General features: G+C 40.8%; 2 protein-coding genes across 2 annotated transcripts in view; both read right to left on the bottom strand.

The window, feature by feature from the left end:
- Positions 1 to 1,018: 1,018 nt before the first annotated feature.
- On the bottom strand, positions 1,019 to 3,872 carry LOC120062112 (homeobox protein CDX-1-like). The gene is made up of 3 exons (XM_039011922.1): positions 3,434 to 3,872; positions 1,361 to 1,506; positions 1,019 to 1,249 (listed from the first exon to the last, which is right to left on the bottom strand). Exons 1-3 carry the CDS (start codon positions 3,870 to 3,872, stop codon positions 1,019 to 1,021), a joined length of 816 nt encoding a protein of 271 aa, XP_038867850.1.
- Positions 3,873 to 17,691: 13,819 nt separating this feature from the next.
- The window catches only part of LOC120062328 (vascular endothelial growth factor receptor kdr-like), an 83,944-nt gene continuing 79,702 nt past the window's right edge, over positions 17,692 to 21,933 (bottom strand). Inside the window, exon 30 of the mRNA XM_039012212.1 lies at positions 17,692 to 20,193. Within this exon, the coding sequence (XP_038868140.1) occupies positions 20,010 to 20,193 (184 nt within the window). The 3' untranslated portion in view covers positions 17,692 to 20,009. The remainder of the gene's footprint in view (positions 20,194 to 21,933) is intronic.

Here is a 21,933-nt window from a genome sequence, read left to right as displayed (position 1 = left end):
CAGTTTGACAGTTGTTAGTTGCTGTACTTGGACGAGCATAGTAGGCCTAGTCTACAAAAATCTAAAACTTGACACTAGAGTCCTTTACAAAAAGTAACTGTCTAAATTGCATGTATATTGCTTTGGCTAAATTAAGTTGCTTGGGCCAATTGCACTTTTTCTGGTGCAATTTATTGGACAATATCTTCCGATTTAATGTTACACACCAACAATCAAATGTTGCTTTTGACACATGCAGGGCTGACAGAATCCCATCCTAATAGTTTGGAAACGAAATAGAACGTTGATAAACTGACCTAATTTTTTTGCGGTTATAGGTATCAAATAATAAGAGTAGGTAAAACTATAAACAATGAAGTCTGTTTGAAAACAGTATACATACTCAGTCTGTTTTTTTGCAAAGTGAGCTATCCTTTTCCAGTCAATGAAATAAGTAGAAAAAGGTAACGTTAAAACACATTTTATTTACATTTTGAACATCAAACAAACGTTCTACCCGTATCTCACTTAAAACCTGATTCACTTGCCCCTGTAGAAAAAAGTTACGAAAGTGTGCTTTGCAATCAAATTGGAGCAGAAAATGCCTAGTTTGTCAAGCTATTATAAAAGCTCCAAATTAATGATATCCCTTTTCATTCCAGATAAACTTCAAATAAAATGTACCTGATTTTTTATTTTATTTACAAACACTTATACACTTCATTACATAGTCTACAGAAAATTATATTTATATCTCAATAACTCAGACACAAACAAACAATTTAAGCATTACATGTCTGAACCATATGTTGATTTTTGTATGTTTTTTTGAATTATTATTAGAACTATTCTATAAAAACTATATTTCAAGAGCCTCCAGCATTTTGTTGCAGTTATAAATCATCTTGTTTCTCGAAATCTCCTAATCCACAACATGTTCTTCAGGACGTTTGAATAATCCATTGGAATCCAAGTCTTGAGGAACGGTCCTTTCAGCGTGTTGGAGTGCTCAGTTATGTTGGATGGTCTAAATTCGATTCTACTGAGTGACAGTAACTTGCTGTATGTTCCTAATAGATGGCAAGTTGTTCATTCCGGGGGGTGGGTAGAGAGAGCCGTGAATATCCGACGGACTGAGTGAGCCTGGTACGGGCAGAGGACTCACTGAACCCGGGTCACTGTGCACTGATCCTCCACTGCCATCAGATCCCATTTTCTTTTTGATTAATTTCCTCTCCTTGGCTCTGCGATTTTGAAACCAGATCTTCACCTGTAAATGTAAAAGGAAAAACTTGTCAAAATTGTTATTCGTTTCGTATTTGATTTATCATTTGATTTGTCAAGTCTAGGGCCCTAATGCTCTATCAATTAATTGGTTTACCTGTCGTTCTGAAAGGCCAAGGTTCCCCGCAAGTTCTGACTTTCTTCTGATAGTGATGTAACGATTAAAATGGAATTCCTTCTCCAGTTCCAGTCTCTGGTGATCGGTGTAAACCACTCTGTATTTCTCCTTCGTTCTTGTTTTGCCTGAAATTGTGAGAAATTCAGAGGATTCAATAGGCTATGCTTCGTATGCCTAATATTTAAATAGCCGTCACACTGAACAACGAAAATGATGCAAAGCAACGATGCAATTTCATGGCATTAAAATTATTGATACATACAGGGGCAAATAGCTATTTAAACTCTAAAGTTAATTATTGTTTTAAATTCACCTTTAAATATGTAATTTTTAGTATTTATAGCAAGTAATATTAGAGAGGTAGGATAATCAACAGGCTACTTATCAAAACGCCTATTAAACTTTATACTTCGTTTATCTAATAACTCTCTAAATATGTATGACACGTCTTTAGGCGCTTTCAACTGAAGTGGTGGCTATCGTGTTAATCTAGATTGTGTTGCTTTGTTGGTAGCTATGCTAATCGAGCCACTGATCTTCTTTTGATGTCACTTTTTGAACAAACTGCAGAACAAAGAGTCTCAGAGATTTTACCTAAACTCCATTGATGTGTTAAGAGGCAACACACGACACATAAAGGAGTTACAAGGCAGACATTTCTCTAGCTTGGATCAGGTTGCTCTTGTAGATAAACCATAAACACGTCAGCACCTTTTCAGGTAGAAAATAATATTAGTCGTTTTGAACAACATTGAAACATTTTGATATTCATAGTTATAGCCTAGGTCATGCTTGGTAAGTTTTACAGGGCCAGAGATAGCCTCCTAGAATTAAACACTTGATAACAAATTTGATAGGCTTGCCTAACAAGAAAAATACACCTAGGCTATAAGATGGTATTTTCTGAATATTTAAATGTGGGTGGGGGGGATTTGACAAGTTAATAGGCTATAAAACAAAATTTACGAGTTAATAGGTTACTATGACTTAATTGATAAATATAGTCTACAATTAATGAATTCTATTATTTTTACACATTAAGAAATGTTGTGGTTTATTGCCCAGTTATAAAGCTTTGTATATATTCGTCAAATACATTTATTTGCTGTGAAAAACGCCACCCTTTCCGGCAATATAACTCTCGAAGAATGGGAGCCGAGGAAGACACTTTGGTGCATATCAAAGTAAAACGAGGTGTTGAAAGGGGTCGCCGCCTGAATTTGACGGATAACCCTCAAAACCAGAGACAATGTAGCAAGAAAAGTAGACCTCGCATCTAGTCGACGGGAGTAGAGAAATTAACATTACAAGTAGCACCTGGCGCCCTTTCTTGACACGTTCATCGTTTCCTCCACAAGGCTATAGGCCTGTATCAGAAAATAACTAAGATTGTTGTAATTGATATCATACTTTATCAGACCATTATCGCGATGGTAGGCTTACAGTTGCATTGCCCATAATTAATTTGATACGTTCGATCTAGTGCCTATCATTTTCCTATTTCCTCTTCTGTTTTGAGTCTGGTGCAATTTCCAATTTAGTGCCTTGAAGTTGCATCTTACATGTTTCAAAATAAGCCTAACACCAAACTGAATTATCAATTTCCAAACATTTCACATGCAACTGTGTAATTATGGTGACATCTCATTTAAAATGTGATTAGATGATTCGTTCTGAGACCACGAACAGTTACAAATTAAAGGAGAATTAGCTATTGTTAGCAATTCGTTACGAATATTACCTAAAATGTGCCCAAATGTACTCATTACGTCTTATGCATGAGGTTATTCGTTTTAACAGTGAGATGTATCACTTAAATTACGCAATTAATGTTTATATTGTATCCATTCTCTAAATACTACCTGTTGCACACGTTTATGAGCCAGCACAATTATGCATTTCCATGCAAGAGAAAACATAAAATGTCCGGCTCTTCTTAGGTAAATATGAAGATATAGTTTGACATGAGTTGAGGCTGTGCTCATTGCACGAATCATTTTAACAGTGGCATGCATGTCGTGACACAATATAGTTGCTTGTGACCTTTCTCACCCGTAGAAGATGATTGTACCGTTTTGCTCATCCACTGGTAAGAAGAATTGCGCCTTTCTCTATCCGGGGAAAGTTGAGCAACAGAAATATTATCTGGAGGTGGTTGCAATACTGCTGACCCTGGCGCGTGCATGGGATTGTATTCAGGTGAGCAATAGGAAGCTTGTCCCGGTGAGGAGTTGTTCATGGGCGTAGGAATAGTGTTTGGAGGCCCCAGACTATAGGCGCCCCAGTCCTCCCTCGGTGCGACATAAGGAGCTCCCCAAGCCCCCGAAGACTGTGTATGAGTATCCATGTTTGGCACATGATGGTATCCAGTAAAGTCGGAATATTGTGGCGTGGAAACAAAGTTCTGTGGTGGGATGTTGATTCCCGATCGTCTTACAGGTCCTTGGTGATACATGCTGCCTTCTTTATCCAAGAGGTATCCCACATACATGATTTGAAAAAAAAGTTACAAAAGTGACATTCAAGTCGACATAGTTTCCGGGCAACTCCTTCTGTAAATCTAAAAAACAATCCTCTTGCTATGGTTCTGATGTGTATAGTCCAATGGTGCTCCCCGAAATGAAATGCGAACTTGTTCCTGACTCTATACTGTCTCACATAATGTGGCGCTGTTGACAAGGTGGTGGTGCTAAAGGTATATTATGGTCTTCCTTCCTGACGTCAGATGAGTCTTCAAACCCTGACGATTTGCATTCAAAAGAAGAGTCAATAATGCTGCCAAACCCACTGTCCCCTAGCGCATTTTTTTTAACCTATCACCCCAAAAAGAGCAAACCCTGCACTTCAACTCTGAAATATTGGCGGCATGCATCAAAATATAATTGCAAAATTGAACTGCAACTTCACCAACAAACAATATGCTTAAATTAATATGCCCCTGATCACGTTGGGCCTTACACCTATCTCTTAGGCCTATGTATAATTGAAGTGTGCTTGAAATATATTTTCAATTTTCAACATTTGTATTTATTTAAGCCTACTCTGAAGCTGCATACATTATTCCTTAGAAAGTAAGATGTGATAGCCTGAGCCTAATTTTAATACAGGGCTATTACTGTGCTATAATACACTATAATTGTAGGCTACTAATGATATAAAGTGTAATTGTGGATGTCAGCTTCTTGATTGTGTTATTTTCATTGTGTTATGTGTCAGAGAATAATAAAAGACAGCATTAAACATTTACAGCGCTGTCAGAGCGTGCATGGTCACACTCCTCTCCTTTCGTTGAATGTCTTTGCGAACGCAACGTCTCCCACGCAACGTATCCCATGTCCGCAGCCACGTTTCACGCCTTCAGAGGCCGATCGTATTTGTTAAAGCTATTCACTTACAAAGGAGGTACAGCTAAGTATGATGATATTTTCTCCTGCAGCAAGGCGAACTATTCACATTCCTTCTAATTCGCACTTCATCACTTCAAGGTCGCACTTCGCAGCTAATTCCGGTTTAAAGGAACCTGAAGTATCACCTATGACTCAACGACAATGTGGTCTTGCTCCCGTGCGTGCCATTATATTTTGCATGATCTTGGTTGTTATCCATCCCTCTTTTGCAGAAGAGATTCCGTAATACATCTCAAATTAATTGCAATATCTACCATAAAACAAATCAACACAAATTGAATTTCAATTGTCAAACATATGCCTAGTCCCAGGCCTACTAATAACACATGTACCTTGGCCTACTAGGCTAACAGACATATACAACAAAATATACAATGTGGACCCATAGGATATCACTTCCAAGTTTTAATTAAAACACGTCTTGTTTCCAAAGCGGTCCTCGATGGTACAAAACAACAACACATGTAACTTGCCTAGTTAAATAACGGTTAAATAAAAAATGTATACAAATCATTATTAAAAGGCAAGACAAAATTACAAACAGACACATTACATTCATTTATATTGACATCCTAAAAAGTGGCGCATTTCAAATCAAATCAAATTTTATTTGTCACATACACATGTATTTCATGTATTTCCCTAACCTTAAAAAAACTATATATTTATTGCATCATCCCTGCTGCCCTATAGTTTTCCTCAAGCGTGCTTTTTTTCCGTTCAAAGTATGCAAAGTGTGGAAACAAATAGAGGTCTGTATGGCATCGGAATCTCATTGACCATACACTGATACAGAACAGGTGAATTGACGAACTATTCAGTAAGCAAGAAATTGCTTATTCCCTCAAGCCTTGGTGGAAGGATATTTTTGCTGAGATAATTGATGACCACTGCTCACTTGTGGATGCATACAGAACTTCCATCAGTGGCCAATCAGAGGTGAAATCCATCCCTAACAACTGTCATGTAGTCCCCTCAAGAGGGCACCATCTACCAGAGAATGAGATACTGTTCACCATGGAGTATGTTTGGCAACTTGTGCGCAAGACACTGATGCCTTCAGCAAAGGTACTTATCGAGAGCCATTTACAGTTCTAAAGTGCTGAATTTATATTACAATTCAAATAATTGCTTTACAGTAGGCCTGAATGGTGTACAAGTTCTCCCAGACTTTAACGGCAAAAATAATATTAATTACATTAAATGAAGAATTTTTTAAAATCCCCTACTGAAACCAACTCATCAGCTGATATCCCTCTGTATGTACCTTGATAAGTGCATTCCATAGGTTTGTACATTGCGTGCAACAGGATGTGTTGGAGTTACTTCGACATTTTTGGGGCACTTTTATGTATGTTTTTATGTGTGGATTTAGTTATAAATACGTGTAAATAGAATCTTCATACAAAGGTATTAATTACAGAACAGTGTAGTTTGTGCAGCTCCCTTTGACAACTGCTTGTCAGTGATTGCCCTCTGCTGGTGACAGAGTTAACCCCTCTTTGCACATTAATTCCTCTGTCTCTGTAAACCCAAAATCACTATGGAAATTTAACATATGTGGTAATGTAGTCTCAAAATGCCAACACTTCCATAAGTCCAATGAATCCATATTCTCTCTCTCTCTCTCTCTCTCTCTCTCTCTCTCTCTCTCTCTCTCTCTCTCTCTCTCTCTCTCTCTCTCTCTCTATATGTATATATATATATATATACAGTACCTGTCTAAAGTTTGGATACACCTACTCATTCCAGGGTTTTTCTTCATATTTACTATTTTCTACATTGTAGAATAATAGTGAATACATCAAAACCATGAAATAACACATGCAATCATGTAGTAACCAAAAAAGTGTTAAACAAATCAAAATATATTTTATATTTGAGACTCTTGAAAGTAGCCACCCTTTGCCTTGATGACAGCTTTGCACACTCTTGGCATTCTCTCAACAAGCTTCATGTGGTAGTCACCTGGAATGCATTTCAATTAACTCACACAAGGTGTGCCTTGTTAAAAGTTAAATAGTGGAATTTCTTTCCTTCTTAATGTGTTTTAGCCAGTCAGTTGTGTTGTGACAAGGTAGGACTGGTATACAGAAGATAGCCCTATTTGGTAAAAGACCAAGTCCATATTATGGTAAGAACAGCTCAAATAAGCAAAGAACAATGAAAGTCCTTCATTACTTTAAGACATGAAGGTAAGTCAATACGGAACATTTCAAGAACTTAAAAGTTTCTTCAAGTTCAGTCGCAAAAACATCAAGCACTGTGATGAAACTGTCTCTCACGAGGACCGCCACAGGAAAGCAAGACCCAGAGTTACCTCTGTTGCAGAGGATAAGTTCATTAGAGTTACCATACTCAGAAATTGCAGCCAAAATAAATGCTTGACGGAGTTCAAGTAACAGACACATCTCAATATCAACTGTTCAGAAGAGACTGCGTAAATCAGGCCTTCATGGTCGAATTGTTGCAAATAAACCACTACTAAAGGACACCAATAAGAAGAAGAGACTTGCTTGGGCGAAGAAACACGAGCAATGGACATTAGACCAGTGGAAATCTGTACTTTGATCTGATGAATCCAATTTTTAGATTTTTGGTTCCAACCGCCATGTCTTGTGAGATGCAGAGTAGGTGAACGGATGATCTCCGCATGTGTGGTTCCCATCGTGACCGCAGAGTAAAGGAAAAGCAGCCAACAAGTGCTCAGCATATGTGGAAACTTCTTCAAGACTGTTGGAAAAGCATTCCAGGTAAATCCCAAGAGTGTGCAAAGCTGTCATCAAGGCAAAGGGTGGCTACTTTAAAGAATATATTTTGATTTGTTTCACACTTTTTGGGTTACTACATGATTCCATATGTGTTATTTCACAGTTTTGATGTCTTCACTATTATTCTACAATGTAGAAAATAGTAACAATAAAGAAAAACCCTTGAATGAGTAGGTGTGTCCAAACTTTTGACTGGTACTGTAATGTAACAAAATGTGGAGTCAAGGGGTCTGAATACTTTCCGAAGGCACTGTATATACACAGAGTGTTCAAACCATTAAGAGCACCTTGCTAATATTGAATTGCACCCACTTTTCCCTTCAGAACACCCTCAATTCATCAGGGCATGGACTCTACAAGGTGTTGAAAGCGTTCCACAGGGATGCTGGCCGATGTTGAGTCCAATGCTTCCTACAGTTGTGTCAAGTTGGCTGGATGTCTTTGGGTGGTGGACCATTCTTGATACACACAGGAAACTGTTGAGCATTGAAAACCCTAGCAGCGTTGCAGTTCTTGACACAGTCAAACCGGTGTTCCTACACCTACTACCATACCCCTGTTCAAAGGCACTTAAATCTTTTGTCTTGCCTATTCACCCCCTGAATGGTACACACGTACAATTCATGTCTCAATTGTCTCAAGCCTAAAAAATCCTTCTTTAACCGGTCTCCTCCCCTTCATTTACACTTACTGAAGTGGATTTAACAAGTGACATCAATAAGGGATCATAGCTTTCACCTGGATTCACCTGGTCAGTTTATGTCATGGAAAGGGCAGGTGTTCCTGATGTTTTGTGTACTCGGTGAACATGTTATATGTCAGCGAGGTTTTGTTGGAGAAACTATGTTTAATATAACTAAATTATGTTGCAGGTGTTTTTAATGTTGTGTATCTCGTTTCTGCTACCATCCCAATATTGAACAGAAATCCGTCTTGAGATAAGGTTGGAGAAGCACAAGGTTTTAGTTGGTTGCATAAGTCCAGAGATGTTGTTGAGATGGACCCCAGGACATCACTGCAGGAGAAGTGCTCGAACATGACCCTGTGCTAGTATTTCTAGAGTCGCTGCTCTGACTGACCCATGTAAGGCCGATAGAGCAACAGACACTGGTTCTCAGTTTGTTGATGGGATGTAACGTCTTCACATGCACTCTCAAGTTCAAACAGGATGCTTGTTGAAGCCCAACTTAGGTTCAAGTATTTCAATCATTTTCTTCAGGGGATAACAGGAAAGGGGTGTTTTGCTAGCTTGTTGAAACAGCCTTTCCCTCCCTGTGTTTTATCATGAGATTTACAGTGAACACTTTGTGCGTCTACAGGACAGGATATGACAAGAGAAGTGAAGGATTTTCATAGAGGAAACATGTACAGGAAACTTCAAGTTGAAGACATCCCTCTCAGAGCACAATGTACTGTATGTGTATCAGCAGCTGCGCTTCCACTAGGTCCTGTCCTAGTCACCTATAGATTGATGAAACTTACTCTACACTGTTTAAGTGAGAGAAACAACTTACTCACAGGCTATAGTCATCAAGGAGTAATACAAGTATTTCATTCCATCAAATACAGTGCATTTCGGAAAGTATTCAGACCCCTTCACTTTTTCCACATTTTGTTACGTTACAGCCTTATTCTAAAATGTATTATTAAATAAAAAATGTTACTCATCAATCTACACACAATTTTACATTTTAAAATTAACCTTTATTTAACAGGTGTGTGCCTTTCCAAATCATGTCCAATCAATTGAATTTACTACAGGTGGACTCCAGTCAAGTTGTAGAAACATCTCAATGATGATCAATGGAAACAGGATGCACCTGAGCACAATTCTGAGTCTCATAGCAAAGGGTCTGAATGCTTACTTAAATAAGTTATTTAAATGTGCAAAAATGTTAAAAAAACTATTTTCGCTTTGTCATTATGGGGTATCCAGGCTGTATCACATTCGGCTGTGATTAGGAGTCCCATAGGGCGGCGCACAATTGGCCCAGCGTTGGCCGGGGTAGGCCATCATTGTAAATAATAATTTGTTCTTAACTGGCTTGCCTAGTTAATATAAGGTCCCACAGTTGACAGGGAATGTCAGAGCAAAACCCAAGCCATGAGGTCGAAGGAATTGTCTGTAGAGGTCCGAGACCGGATTGTGTCAAGGAACAGATCTGGGGAAGGGTACTAAGAACATAGTGGCCTCCATCATTCTTAATTGGGAGTCATTTGAAACCACCAAGACTCTTCCTAGAGCTGGCCCCCCAGCCGAACTAAGCAATTGGGTGAAAAGGGCCATGGTCAGGGAGGTGACCAAGAACCCGATGGTCACTGACAGAGCTCAAGAGTTCCTTTGTGGAGATGGGAGAACATTCCAGAAGGACAACCGTCTCTGCAGTGCTCCACCAATCAGGCCTTTATGGTAGAGTGGCCAGAAGGAAGCCACTCCTCAGTAAAAGGCACATGACAGCCCGCTTGAAGTTTGCCAAAAGACACCTAAAGGACTCTCAGACCATGAGAAACAAGATTCTCTGGTCTGATGAAACCAAGGTTGAACTCTTTGGCCTGAATGCCAAGCATCACGTCTAGAGGGAACCAGGCACCGCTCATCACCTGGCAAATACCATCCCTACGGTAAAGCATGGTGGTGGCAGCATCATGCTATAGGGATATTTTTCATCGGCAGGGACTGGGAGACTAGTCAGGATCAAGGGAAATATGAATTTAGTTTTTTATAAATTGATCAACATGACATTACATAACACTAATAACAACAAAAACATAACACTCAACAAGACAGCAAACAAGACAGCACCTTTCAACCATATATCAGTGGTTGGAATATTAAACAGCAAATAAAAACAAATAACAATACTTTTTTTTAAATGCAAAAAAACCCACAAATTATATATATATTTGTTCTAACTTATGCCCTAGCTTCTCACCCGCACGTCCCTTATATAATTCAAAAAGTGTTCCCATATCTTACTAAATTTCCCTTTCCTCTCCTGTAATTTTGCTATCATTGATTCATAAGATGCAGTCTCCACCATGAGTTTGAGCCAATCTGTTGATTTCGGACTATCTGCGCTCTTCCAGTTACGTAGTATGAGTCTAGCCGCAGTAAGAAAACCCACTGAGGCAAGACCAAACTCTTCTTTGCTAATACCTGGTGGTAAAATATATATATCCCCTAATAAGCACAGCTGTGGGGACTTACAGAGATATTATTGGTGAAAACTTACTCCAGAGCGCCAGGACCTCAGACTCAGACTGGGGAGTGGCTTCGGGACAAGTCTCTGAATGTCCTTGAGTGGCCCAGCCAGAGCCCGGACTTGAAACAGATCAAACATCTCTGGAGAGACCTGGAAATAGCTGTGCAGCGACGCTCCCCATCCAACCTCCCCAAATACAGGTGTGCCAAGCTTGTAGCATCATACCCAAGAAGACTCGAGGCTGTAATCGCTGCCAAAGGTGCTTCAACAAAGTACTGAATACATTTCCTTGTTTTTGAAAGAAAGTTTAAAAAATGGTCCATTAAAATAACATCAAATTGATCAGAAATACAGTGTAGACATTGTTAATGTTGTAAATGACTATTGTAGCTGGTTGAGTATCTGGAGCATCAGCATTTGTGGGTTCGATTACAGGCTCAAAATGGCCAGAAACAAACATGTTTTTTCTGAAACTCGTCAGTCTATTCTTGTTCTGAGAAATGAAGGCTATTCCATGCGAGAATTTGTCAAGAAACTGAAGATGTACTACTCCCTTCACAGAACAGCGCAAACTGGCTCTAATCAGAATAGAAAGAGGGGTGGGAGGCCCCTGTGCACAACTGAGCAAGAGGACAAGTACATTAGAGTGTCTAGTTGGAGAAACAGACGCCTCACAAGTCCTCAACTGGCAGCTTCATTAAATAGTACCCGCAAAACACCAGTCTCAACGTCAACAGTGAAGAGGCGACTACGGGATGCTGGCCTTCTAGGCAGAGTTGCAAAGAAAAAGCCATATCTCAGACTGGCCAATAAAAATAAAAGATTAAGATGGGCAAAAGAACACAGACACTGGAAAGAGGAAGATTGGGAAAAGGTGTGTTATGGAAAGACTAATCTAAGTTTGAGGTGTTCGGATCACAAAGAACATTCGTGAGACGTAGAAAAAATTTCAAGCATGGTGGAGTCAATGTGATGCTCTGGGGGTGCTTTGGTGGTGGTAAAGTGGGAGATTTCTACAGGGTCAAAGGGATCTTGAAGAAGGAAGGCTATCACTCCATTTTGCAATGCCATGCCATACCCTGTGGACGGTGCTTAATTGGTGCCAATTTCCTCCTACATCAGGACAATGGCCCAAAGCACAGCTCCAAACTATGCAATTACTATTTAGGGAAGTAGCAGCCAGCTGGTATTCTGTCTATAATGGAGTGGCCAGCACAGTCACCGGATCTCAACCCGATTGAGCTTTTGTGGGAGCAGCTTGACCGTGTGGTACGTAAGAAGTGCCCATCAAGCCAATCCAACCTGTGGGAGGTGCTTCAGGAAGCATGGGGTGAAATCTCTTCAGATTACCTCAACAAATTGGCAACTAATTTCATGTATGTTTTCATGGAAAACAAGGACATTTCTAAGTGACACAAAACTTTTGAAAGGTAGTGTATGTAAATGTGACATTTCAGTGATTTTATTTTATTTTATTCATTTGCAACAAAAAATAAAAAACTGTTTTTGCTTTGTCATTATGGAGTATTGTGTGTAGATTGATGAGGGGCAAAAAATATTTGATCAATTTTAGAATAAGGCTGTAAAGTAACAAAATGTGGAAAAAGTCAAGGGGTATGATTACTTTCCGAATGCACTGTAGCTTTGTCTAAATACTAGGCCATTGTAGGCCATTGTTGCTTTGGATAGAATGTGCTGGAAATGACTAATGACAACAAGCTAAAAGGAATGCAGAAAAACCGAGCATGATATGCATGTGTTCGACAAATGCACCTTAGAGCCAGCTCATTTCAAGACTGAATACTCTTCCAAATAAACAACAGCAAAGATCTCATTATATGTATGGTTCATCACTACTCATGTGTTGTGCATTAGGGAGATGAGATGGACATAGCTCAATTAGGATTTTAAAGAAAGATTTTGAAAAACAGATGAGCGGAACAATGGAATGTCTGTGTGGAAGTCTGTATTTGTATCAGAAAGGCATGCCATTGTGGGAAACACTAATCAACTCAAAGAGATATTGCACAATGTTTACTCTATTCATGGCGTGTTTCCCTCCTGTCGTTCTCTATTTGTGTATCTGCGGGTAAACTGAAAACTCACTACATGATTATCAGACAAACTGACTTAATCTGAAGATCTGCTTCCAGTTTTCACAAATATTACAGACTGCAGACTAAACTGGACTTGTAAACCTACATGATGGATTTGGTTTTCGTCCAAGATCTGTCAAAAACATCTTAGTCCTCACCGAAAATGTAATTGACTAAGTATGCCAACCATTAGCCAGAGAGAGAATGCCTGCATATTTATCCCTGCCAATCAAATGAAAAACTCAGTGAAACCAGCTCACCCGTGTTGCCACTGCATCAGGGAACACAGAGAGAACGCAGTGCTGAAACCATCAGGGGGGCATGGGAAAAATGCAGAGACTACCTTGCCATAATCAATTCCGAGGAACGCCGCAGCTATTTATGAGCACAAACCCAAGTTTGTGGCAGGCTGCGGCGCTAATCCTGGTTGCCCAGACCCCTCTGGCTGGGTCTGGTGGTGCTGAGGCTTCCATTCGGAAGACAACACATCCCGGCCGCCAACCCACCACCGCCTGCTCTGTGTCTAGGATGCTCCCTGTCAACTGGTCCCCATGTTGGACATCACATCACTACTTCCTGTTGTCTGTCAGCATCAACCAGCCGTCCTCAGATCTGTGATGGTGAACGTGCGGAGTTCGGTTTAGCCTAAACTCCTCTGGGTCTTATGCTACACAGTGCCAACATTTTCAGCACTTTTGTGTGGCTTAAATGATCATACATAATTCATGAATAAATGAATGAACGTGTAATCCCATCTCTTGTTTTCCCTTGTATTGATTTGCAGGCCATTCTCTTCAATGTCAGGCAACAGGGGCGGTCTGTTTAAGACAATGCAGTTACAGTAGAACAGCTTTTGGGGGATTCTGTGGTCCAAATCAAATGATAAATTGGAGGGCTTTTATTTCTAGACCTCATTCTGCTTTGCCTTGAAACACTCTCGCAGATGCAATGCATTTTCTTTGCAGTCTAAATGGATTTTAGAAGTTTAAGTGAAAAAAACAAAAAGTGAAGACATTTATGTTCCCTTTAAGCCCCAAACCTCAGTCACTGTTTGTAGAGGAACCAGCTAATGTTTGCTGGAACTCTGATGGTCTATACACACAGTGATTCTTTCTCACACCCGTACACCTTGTACTGCACCCCTGGAGTTTCCAAGTCCATTTTTGGGAGGAATCTTTATTTAGTTGCACTTATTGTTGCTTGTGATACTTCCTTGCTGCTTAAAGGTGGGGTGAAGCTCCAGCTAGTCTGTCTTTGCAGACAGCATCCGGGCCATTGTTCTGCTTCTAGGTGAGAGGAGGTGCGGACGTGACCCACAGTCCACCTTCTCGGGGCAAGGGGTCTGGGAATAGTTATTGGGCATTATTGTGTGGTGGATGGCTTCAAATGGGCACATGATAGGATTTCAAGCTGCTTTAATTTCCCCTTGATGAAGGGAATGTGTTTTGGCATGGTTTCAGAAGGCCCTCAATGTGTCGCCTCTGTTATAGTGATTAATGTAGAATTCTGCTACGAGGGGGGCGTCTGTATTTGTGGAAGTAGGATTTCAGGGAAGGGGGGAAATTTCATAAATACAATAGTTAAAGGAAAGAAAGGAAAACAGAGCTCAATAGGTGAGGCCCTTTAATTAGAGGCAAACTGGATGGGTTTTTTTAGGGTCCGTTTTTAGTTGTTGTTGCAGAGTCCATTGGGTTACCTGGGGCAACACACAAACTGTGACTAACAGCTTGTTTTGTGTTGGCTTACAGTCAAAGCATTGTATTAATGATGCTTCATCACAAGCCCTGGGTGCTTCAGATGGCAGATTTATGTGTTTTTTTGTCATCTCTGTGTAGGTGGTTTATTAGTCATGTTTCTGATCACCAGGCAAACAATATACTCTGGTGATGGTGGGCTATGCTCACGACCATGAGGAAAGCTGTTTTAGGGGCAACGTTCATGAGGAAAGCTGTTTTAGGGGCAACGTTCATGAGGAAAGCTGTTTTAGGGGCAATTTCACTGTACTATCAAGATGGATGTTTTGATTTGAGAGGTTCTGTTACGAAAGACCACCGCCACTCAATTTATTTGGTTTCTGCTTTAACAATGTTTTATGTCTTTACTGGCAGAGCAGTTCCAGTAATTACACATTTCTCCTAGATCTATCCACTCATTGCATCATACAGTGCATTCTGAGACTATTCAGACCCCTTGACTTTTTCCACATTTTGTTACGTTACTGCCTTATTCTAAAATGGATTTAAAGAAAATGTCCCCTCATAAATCTACGCACAATACCCCATAATAACAAAGCAAAAACACATTTTTGGGGAAATATCAAATTTACATAAGTATTCAGACCCTTAACTCAGTACTTTGTTGAAGCACCTTTGGCAGCGATTACAGCCTTGAGTCTTCTTGGGTATGACGCTACAAGTTTGGCAAACCTGTATTTGGGGAGTTTATCCCATTCTTCTCTGCAGATCCTCTCAAGCTCTGTCAGGTTGGATGGGGAGCGTAGATGCACAGCTATTTTCAGGTCTCTCCAGAGATGTTCGATCGGTTTCAAGTCAGAGACTTGTCCCGAAGCCACTCCTGCATTGTCTTGGCTGTGTGCTTAGGATCGTTGTCCTGTTGGAAGGTGAACCTTCGCCCCAGTCTGAGGTCCTGAGCTCTCTGGAGTAGGTTTTCATCAAAGAACTCTCTGCACTTTTCTCTGTTCATCTTTCCCCTGATCCTGACTAGTCTCCCAGTCCCTGCCTCTGAAAAACATCCCCACAGCATGATGCTGCCACCACCATGCTTCACCGTAGGGATGGTGCCAGGTTTCCTTGGCATTCAGGCCAAAGAGTTCAATCTGGGTTTCATCAGACCAGAGAATCTTGTTTCTCATGGTCTGAGAATCTTAGGTGCCTTTTGGCAAACTCCTAGCGGGCTGTCATGTGCCTTTTATTGAGGAGTGGCTTCCGTCTGGCCACTTTACCATAAAGGCCTGATTGGTGGAGTGTTGCTGAGATGGTTGTCCTTCTGGAAGGTTTTCCCATCTCCACAGAGGAACTCTGGGGCTTTGTCAGAGTGACTATCGGGTTCTTGGTCACCTCTCTGACCAATCCTGTCTCGGAGCTCTACGGACAATTCCTTCGACCTGATGGCTTGGTTTTTGCTCTGACATGCACTGTCAACTATGGGAACTTATATAGACAGGTGTGTGCCTTTCCAAATCATGTCCAATCAATTTAATGTACCACAAGTGGACTCCATTCAAGTTGTAGAAACATCTCAAGGATGATCAATGGAAACAGGATGCTCCTGAGCTGAATTTCGAGTCTCATAGCAAAGGGTCTGAATGCTTATGTAAATAAGGTATTTCAGTTTTTTATTTTTGATACATTTGCAAAACTTTCTAAAAACCTGTTTTCATTATGGGGTATTGTGTGTAGATTGCAGAATAATTTAAGCAATTTTAGAATAAGGCTGTAATGTATGAAACTGTGGAAAAATTCAAGGGGTCTGAATACTTTCCAACGGCACTGTAGTTTATTGCAGCAATGGTGTCACATTGAATTCTGCCTGTATTATAGTGCCATCCAAGGTTCATGGATGCATGTTAAAGGAATTGGTTTGTCGTATATTTTGAATTAACGCAATACAACTTCCATATCCATACCGTACAGTACACATTATGATAATATTTTATCAATATTCTGCACATTATTAGCTTCAAATGCAGTTTTTGCAATGTCAATTGTTTTAGGAGATTCCTATTTGACCTTACTCAGAAGTTATGACTGCTTAGTACTCACAAAGAGGCATTGTCTGTCCGGTGACCAGCCCTGAAGAAAGGCCCAGGGAGGTTTTCCTGCTTGTGTCTGTCTGTGGAAAACTACAGATGTATGATCTTAATTTGAGCCAGTTTGTTACAGCAGGAAAATAATCACACAGTAATAGGAAATGTGAACTATTACGTAAATTATAATTCATGGACATTTTTGTAGGGTTTGATACAGTTTTTGTTTGGGCAAATCAAGTCTGAAATTTAAAAGTGAAAATGACAAACTTTAGAAGCTTTTGAAAACTTTTGCATTTCCTGATCAAATTAAGATCCTACATCTGTACTAGGTGTGTGCGTAAATACGCAAACCCTGATGTGTTAAGGTCCCTAACCCCCAACATGCTTCTCATGTTTGTTTACACTCTATTTTCCAGAATCAGTTTACATCGGAGCTGAACTGCTTGGCTTGAGACTTCAATTATCCACTCCGTTGGTCCTGTACATCAGGAGTGTTTTTGTTAAGCATTCTCGATCACCTATCTGTAAACACAGTGAATCTCCAGAGTGATGAGCGGAGACAGTGGAGAGCCCAACCTGTACTGCATGGCGTTCCCAGTGGACACACCCTGTGCCAGTAACATGGGTCGGGGGGGGGGGGGGGGGGGGGGCACCGTGGCCTCGTAGGAAGCCCCCTGCGTGGTGACGTACCAGGATGATTAAGGGCCCCTTCCTTTCCCGCTTCGAGGGGCATTGTCCCGGTGACAGGTACATTTTGCCCCGCTCAGGAAGTGTGTCTCGCTGGTCCATGGAGCAGGACGAGGGGAGAGTAGCCTACTGATGACACACACCAACGGTGGACACACGCCTCACCCATCCCCACATTCCCAGCCAGAGACAAGTTGTGCTACACACATTTTTAGAGTCTGTACCGTTGTGCTAGGTGCTCAAATAGTGTTGATGACCTGGTGCCAGGACTTCAGAGGGTAGAAAACGGTAGAATGTCCTAGAGAAAGCTGAGGGTTGATATATTAATCAATGTTAGCAACTTCAGCAACTAGCAAAAAATATCTCTGGACTAGAAGTAATGCATAAATATATCGATCTTTATTCATTTATTCACTTCTTATGCTTAGTTAATAACACAAATACATTTAGAGTACAAAAATCTATATTTGATAGAAAACAAAACCAGTGCATACACTTTTTTCCTCCACAATGGACACAAGACCCAATCAGTCCACATTAACAATACAAACATCATTTGGCAGTATTTAAGGGTGTAGAGACAGCATTCATAATAAATCTTATAGAATTACGTATTGTGCGGCAAAGTATTATCTAGCAGTTTACACACACAAGCTATTCCCTCTCTCATATGTGTAACGAAACACTAGCTGGAGTGACTGGAATTTTGATTGAACCAAACATTTTGAATTATCCAAACCTTTAGACTCTTCATCCTGATCTTTTTCAGCCTTGTTTTAAAGGTAAGTACGTAGGCTAAACGTGCTAAAGGAGTCACCAGTATAGTGACCAGCCTGGTGATAACAAGTAGGTTACGTAGGCTAAACGTGCTAAAGGAGTCACCAGTATAGTGACCAGCCTGGTGATAACAAGTAGGTTACGTAGGCTAAACGTGCTAAAGGAGTCACCAGTATAGTGACCAGCCTGGTGATAACAAGTAGGATTCCTGGAGCCTGCCCTGCAAGCTTTAGTCACACTTTTAGCACAACAAAATGCATCAGTAACAGAAGATTTCCATTACAAACATTCCTGCTTACAAACAGTAAATTCCTTCATCTTTACTAATGTAATTATAGTGTATTCAGCAGTGCAAACGGAATATACATCTGGAATTAAATACTGGAATGTTACATATCGGGTTGTCAAGGAGGCAGCGGGTACAAATCCTTTGGTTAAATCTTCAGTGTGAAATTAATAAGTGACATTGTAGAATATAAACCTAAATAAATATGCATTGTTTATTTCACTGGTGCTTTCATAGACACTCTTCATATGAAATTGTAACCCAAGCTCATGTTTTTAACTAGCTTTGTACACATACAAATAAACCAGTCTCTCTCGTATCATCCAATTTCCCCTTTTCCACTCGGCCATAACAATAATACACAGAGTTAGTCCCATATCGGGATAGGGGAAGGAATCCAAATATAACTTTTCATTTCAAATGGCTTCACGGTAGAGATATAGTATTAAATCCAAAGCAGTGTGGTCTTCCTCTCTGTTCTGCCCTCTCATGTCCTCTTCATGCCTTGACCCCATTCAGAGACGCTGGGAGCTGGGATTCTATTGGCTGTTTAAGCTATTACTACTCAGACTGAGCCTAAGGGACTATGGGCCATATCCATCTACTGTAGACAACCCTGTCAACCCATGTGTCTCTCCATCTGAGTTGAAGGGAAAAAAGATTCCAAACAACAACAACATGTTGACTGGGAATACTGGAGATTGGAGTACTCAAGTGAAAAATCTTTTCAGACGGGCACATTCGATTATTCACAAACTGTTCCTGTAATCTGTCTGACAGGCTCTTTTTTTAAATCAGGAGCTTTAGCTCAAGTCAACCTGAGGAATATGCTTGAAAAGATCAAATTTGTGACACAAATATTTTGTCAACCTTATATCAATAATCATTACATAATAAAATAAAATAGCACATTACTTTCCAGTTTTCAATTCTATAAAATATTTGTACAGAAATAAAATAGTATCAATGAAAACACCCTAATTCTCCCATCTGATTTCCTTCTCATCTACATTTTGTATCCCCATGGTAACACATTTTTCATTTACACTACAGTATAAACTGCCAATAATACATTTCATGGGACTGTCATTCGTTACAAGTCTGGAATCGGTTGTGCTTCTTGGTGTTGTTCACAGTGGATTATAGGAATACCTGAGGCTGTCTATAGGTCTACAGAAGTCTATAGGGATCTTTCTATAGGTAGCTGTATGTGTGGCTATCAGAGTGAGCTATGGAGAAGGCCAGCAGTACATAGGCGAACCTCTGGGTCAGGCTGAGACCTTTACAGAAGAGGGGAGGCTCTTCTTCCTCCTTCCTGCAGAGTGGGCTGATGGGAAGCAGGCAGGCTAAGTGCAGATCTACAGTAAGTTGTCTCAGAGTGTCCCTAAGTAACAGATCTCACGTTGTAATAAAGCGTCTCAAACGTGTCTCTCTCTCAAGCCTCGGGGAGGAGGAGAAATGGAAGAAGTTAAAAAGAGGGAGGCAGCAGCCGTTTTACAGTGCGCTGTGAGGCCCGGAGACAGAGTCAGAACAGAGGAGAACAAAGGAAAGGCCTCGAGGCATTTAGTCAGATAGATTCTCCCTGGGGCGGAGGGTGGACGGAGGGGCGTCTCCCACGGCGACGGCGTGGGGCTACACAGGTGGGGTGGAGTAGCGCACTACATAGCTGTAGTCAGGGGGCGGGCTGTGGCACTCCAGACCGGGCTCCAGGGACGAGTCGTCCAGGGTGAAGTCCAGAGAGGAGACAGGATGAGGGTACTTGTCCTTCTCTCCCTCAGTCAGCACCGACTCCTTACTCCTACTCACTGCCTTCATCCTGGAGAGAGAGAGAGAGAGAGAGAGATGCAGCGAGAGAGAGAGAGACAGAGAGAGAGAGACAGAGACAGAGACAGAGAGAGAGAGAGAGAGAGAGAGAGAGAGAGAGAGAGACAGACAGACAGAGACAGAGAGACAGAGAGAAAAACAGCACATACATGGTTAATAACAGACTCAGTAAAATATAATTGACTTAGCTGCTGCCTTGGCAGGAACTAATGGGGATCCGTAAAATACAAAAATATAACAATAATGCATTTCCATGGTAATTGTTCATAAAGCATATCATCAATCACGTTCTCTGGCCTCTCTCACGGATGTTGACTTCTTCTACTCCCGTAAATGCTCCAAATATGAGTAATTGACTACTATTGTCTTCTGGTTGCTAGGAGTTTCCAGAACCTCTCTCACAGGGGCCAAGGTCGGCTCTCAGTGGGGTAAATCGCATGACTGACTGGCTGCATTGACTATGAGAGTGGTGAAATGACAGGGTGGTGTATTACAATGATTATATTCTAGAATGGATCAGTAAATGTTAGATTGGTGAGTCAAGTACTGACAACAATACTATCCCAAGCATTTCCACACATCTACAAGGAGAGAGAGAGAGCTAGAGAGAGAGAGATAGAGCTATAGAGAGAGAGAGCTCTACAGAGAGAGCTCTATAGAGAGAGCTATAGAGAGAGCTATAGAGAGAGCTATAGAGAGAGCTATAGAGAGAGCTATAGAGAGAGCTATAGTGAGAGCTATAGAGAGAGTGAGCGCTATAGAGAGAGCTATAAAGAGAGATATAGAGAGAGCTATAGAGAGCTATAGTGAGAGTTATAGTGAGAGCTAATGAGAGAGCTATAGAGAGAGCTATAGAGAGAGCTATAGAGAGAGCTATAGTGAGAGCTATAGAGAGAGCTATAGTGAGCACTATAAAGAGAACTATAGAGAGAGTGAGCGCTATAGAGAGAGCTATAAAGAGAGAGCTATAGAGAGAGCTATAGTGAGAGCTATAGAGAGATAGCTATAGACAGAGCTATAGAGAAAGCTATAAAGAGAGCTATAGAGAGAGCTATAGAGAGAGCTATAGTGAGAGCTATAGTGAGAGCTATAGAGAGAGCTATAGAGAGAGAGAGCTATAGAGAGAGCTATAGAGAGAGCTATAGAGAGAGAGCTATAGTGAGAGCTATAGTGAGAGCTATAGAGAAAGCTATAGAGAGAGAGCTATAGAGAGAGCTATATAGAGAGCTATAGAGAGAGCTATAGTGAGAGCTATAGAGAGAGCTAGTGAGAGCTATAGAGAGAGCTATAGTGAGAGCTATAGAGAGAGCTATAGTGAGAGCTATAGAGAGAGCTAGTGAGAGCTATAGAGAGAGCTATAGTGAGAGCTATAGAGAGAGTGAGCGCTATAGAGAGAGCTATAAAGAGAGCTATAGAGAGAGCTATAGAGAGCTATAGTGAGAGCTATAGAGAGAGCTATAGTAAGAGCTATAGTGAGAGCTATAGTGAGAGCTATAGAGAGAGCTATAGAGAGAGCTATAGACAGAGCTAAAGAGAGTGCTATAGAGAGAGAGCTATAGAGAGACCTATAGAGAGAGCTATAGACAGAGCTATAGAGAGAGCTATAGAGAGAGCTATATAGAGAGGGAGCTATAGAGAGAGCTATAGAGAGAGCTATAGAGAGAGCTATATAGAGAGCTATAGACAGAGCTATAGTGAGAGCTACAGAGAGCTACAGAGAGAGCTATATAGC

The sequence above is a fragment of the Salvelinus namaycush genome, chromosome 17 (genome assembly GCF_016432855.1).
Source record: "Salvelinus namaycush isolate Seneca chromosome 17, SaNama_1.0, whole genome shotgun sequence".
In the NCBI taxonomy this organism is placed as follows: domain Eukaryota; kingdom Metazoa; phylum Chordata; class Actinopteri; order Salmoniformes; family Salmonidae; genus Salvelinus; species Salvelinus namaycush.
Note: the sequence above shows the minus strand (reverse complement) of the source record. Positions and strands in the feature narration are given on the sequence as shown.

Excerpts from the sequence above, each read along its gene's own strand:
- LOC120062112 (XM_039011922.1), bottom strand. The coding sequence starts at position 3,872 with ATGTATGTGGGATACCTCTTGGATAAAGAAGGCAGCATGTATCACCAA. Across the intron at positions 1,507-3,433 it reads GGTACAATCATCTTCTACGG|GCAAAACAAGAACGAAGGAG; the intron begins GTGAGAAAGGTC and ends TCACAATTTCAG. Across the intron at positions 1,250-1,360 it reads TTGGCCTTTCAGAACGACAG|GTGAAGATCTGGTTTCAAAA; the intron begins GTAAACCAATTA and ends TTACATTTACAG.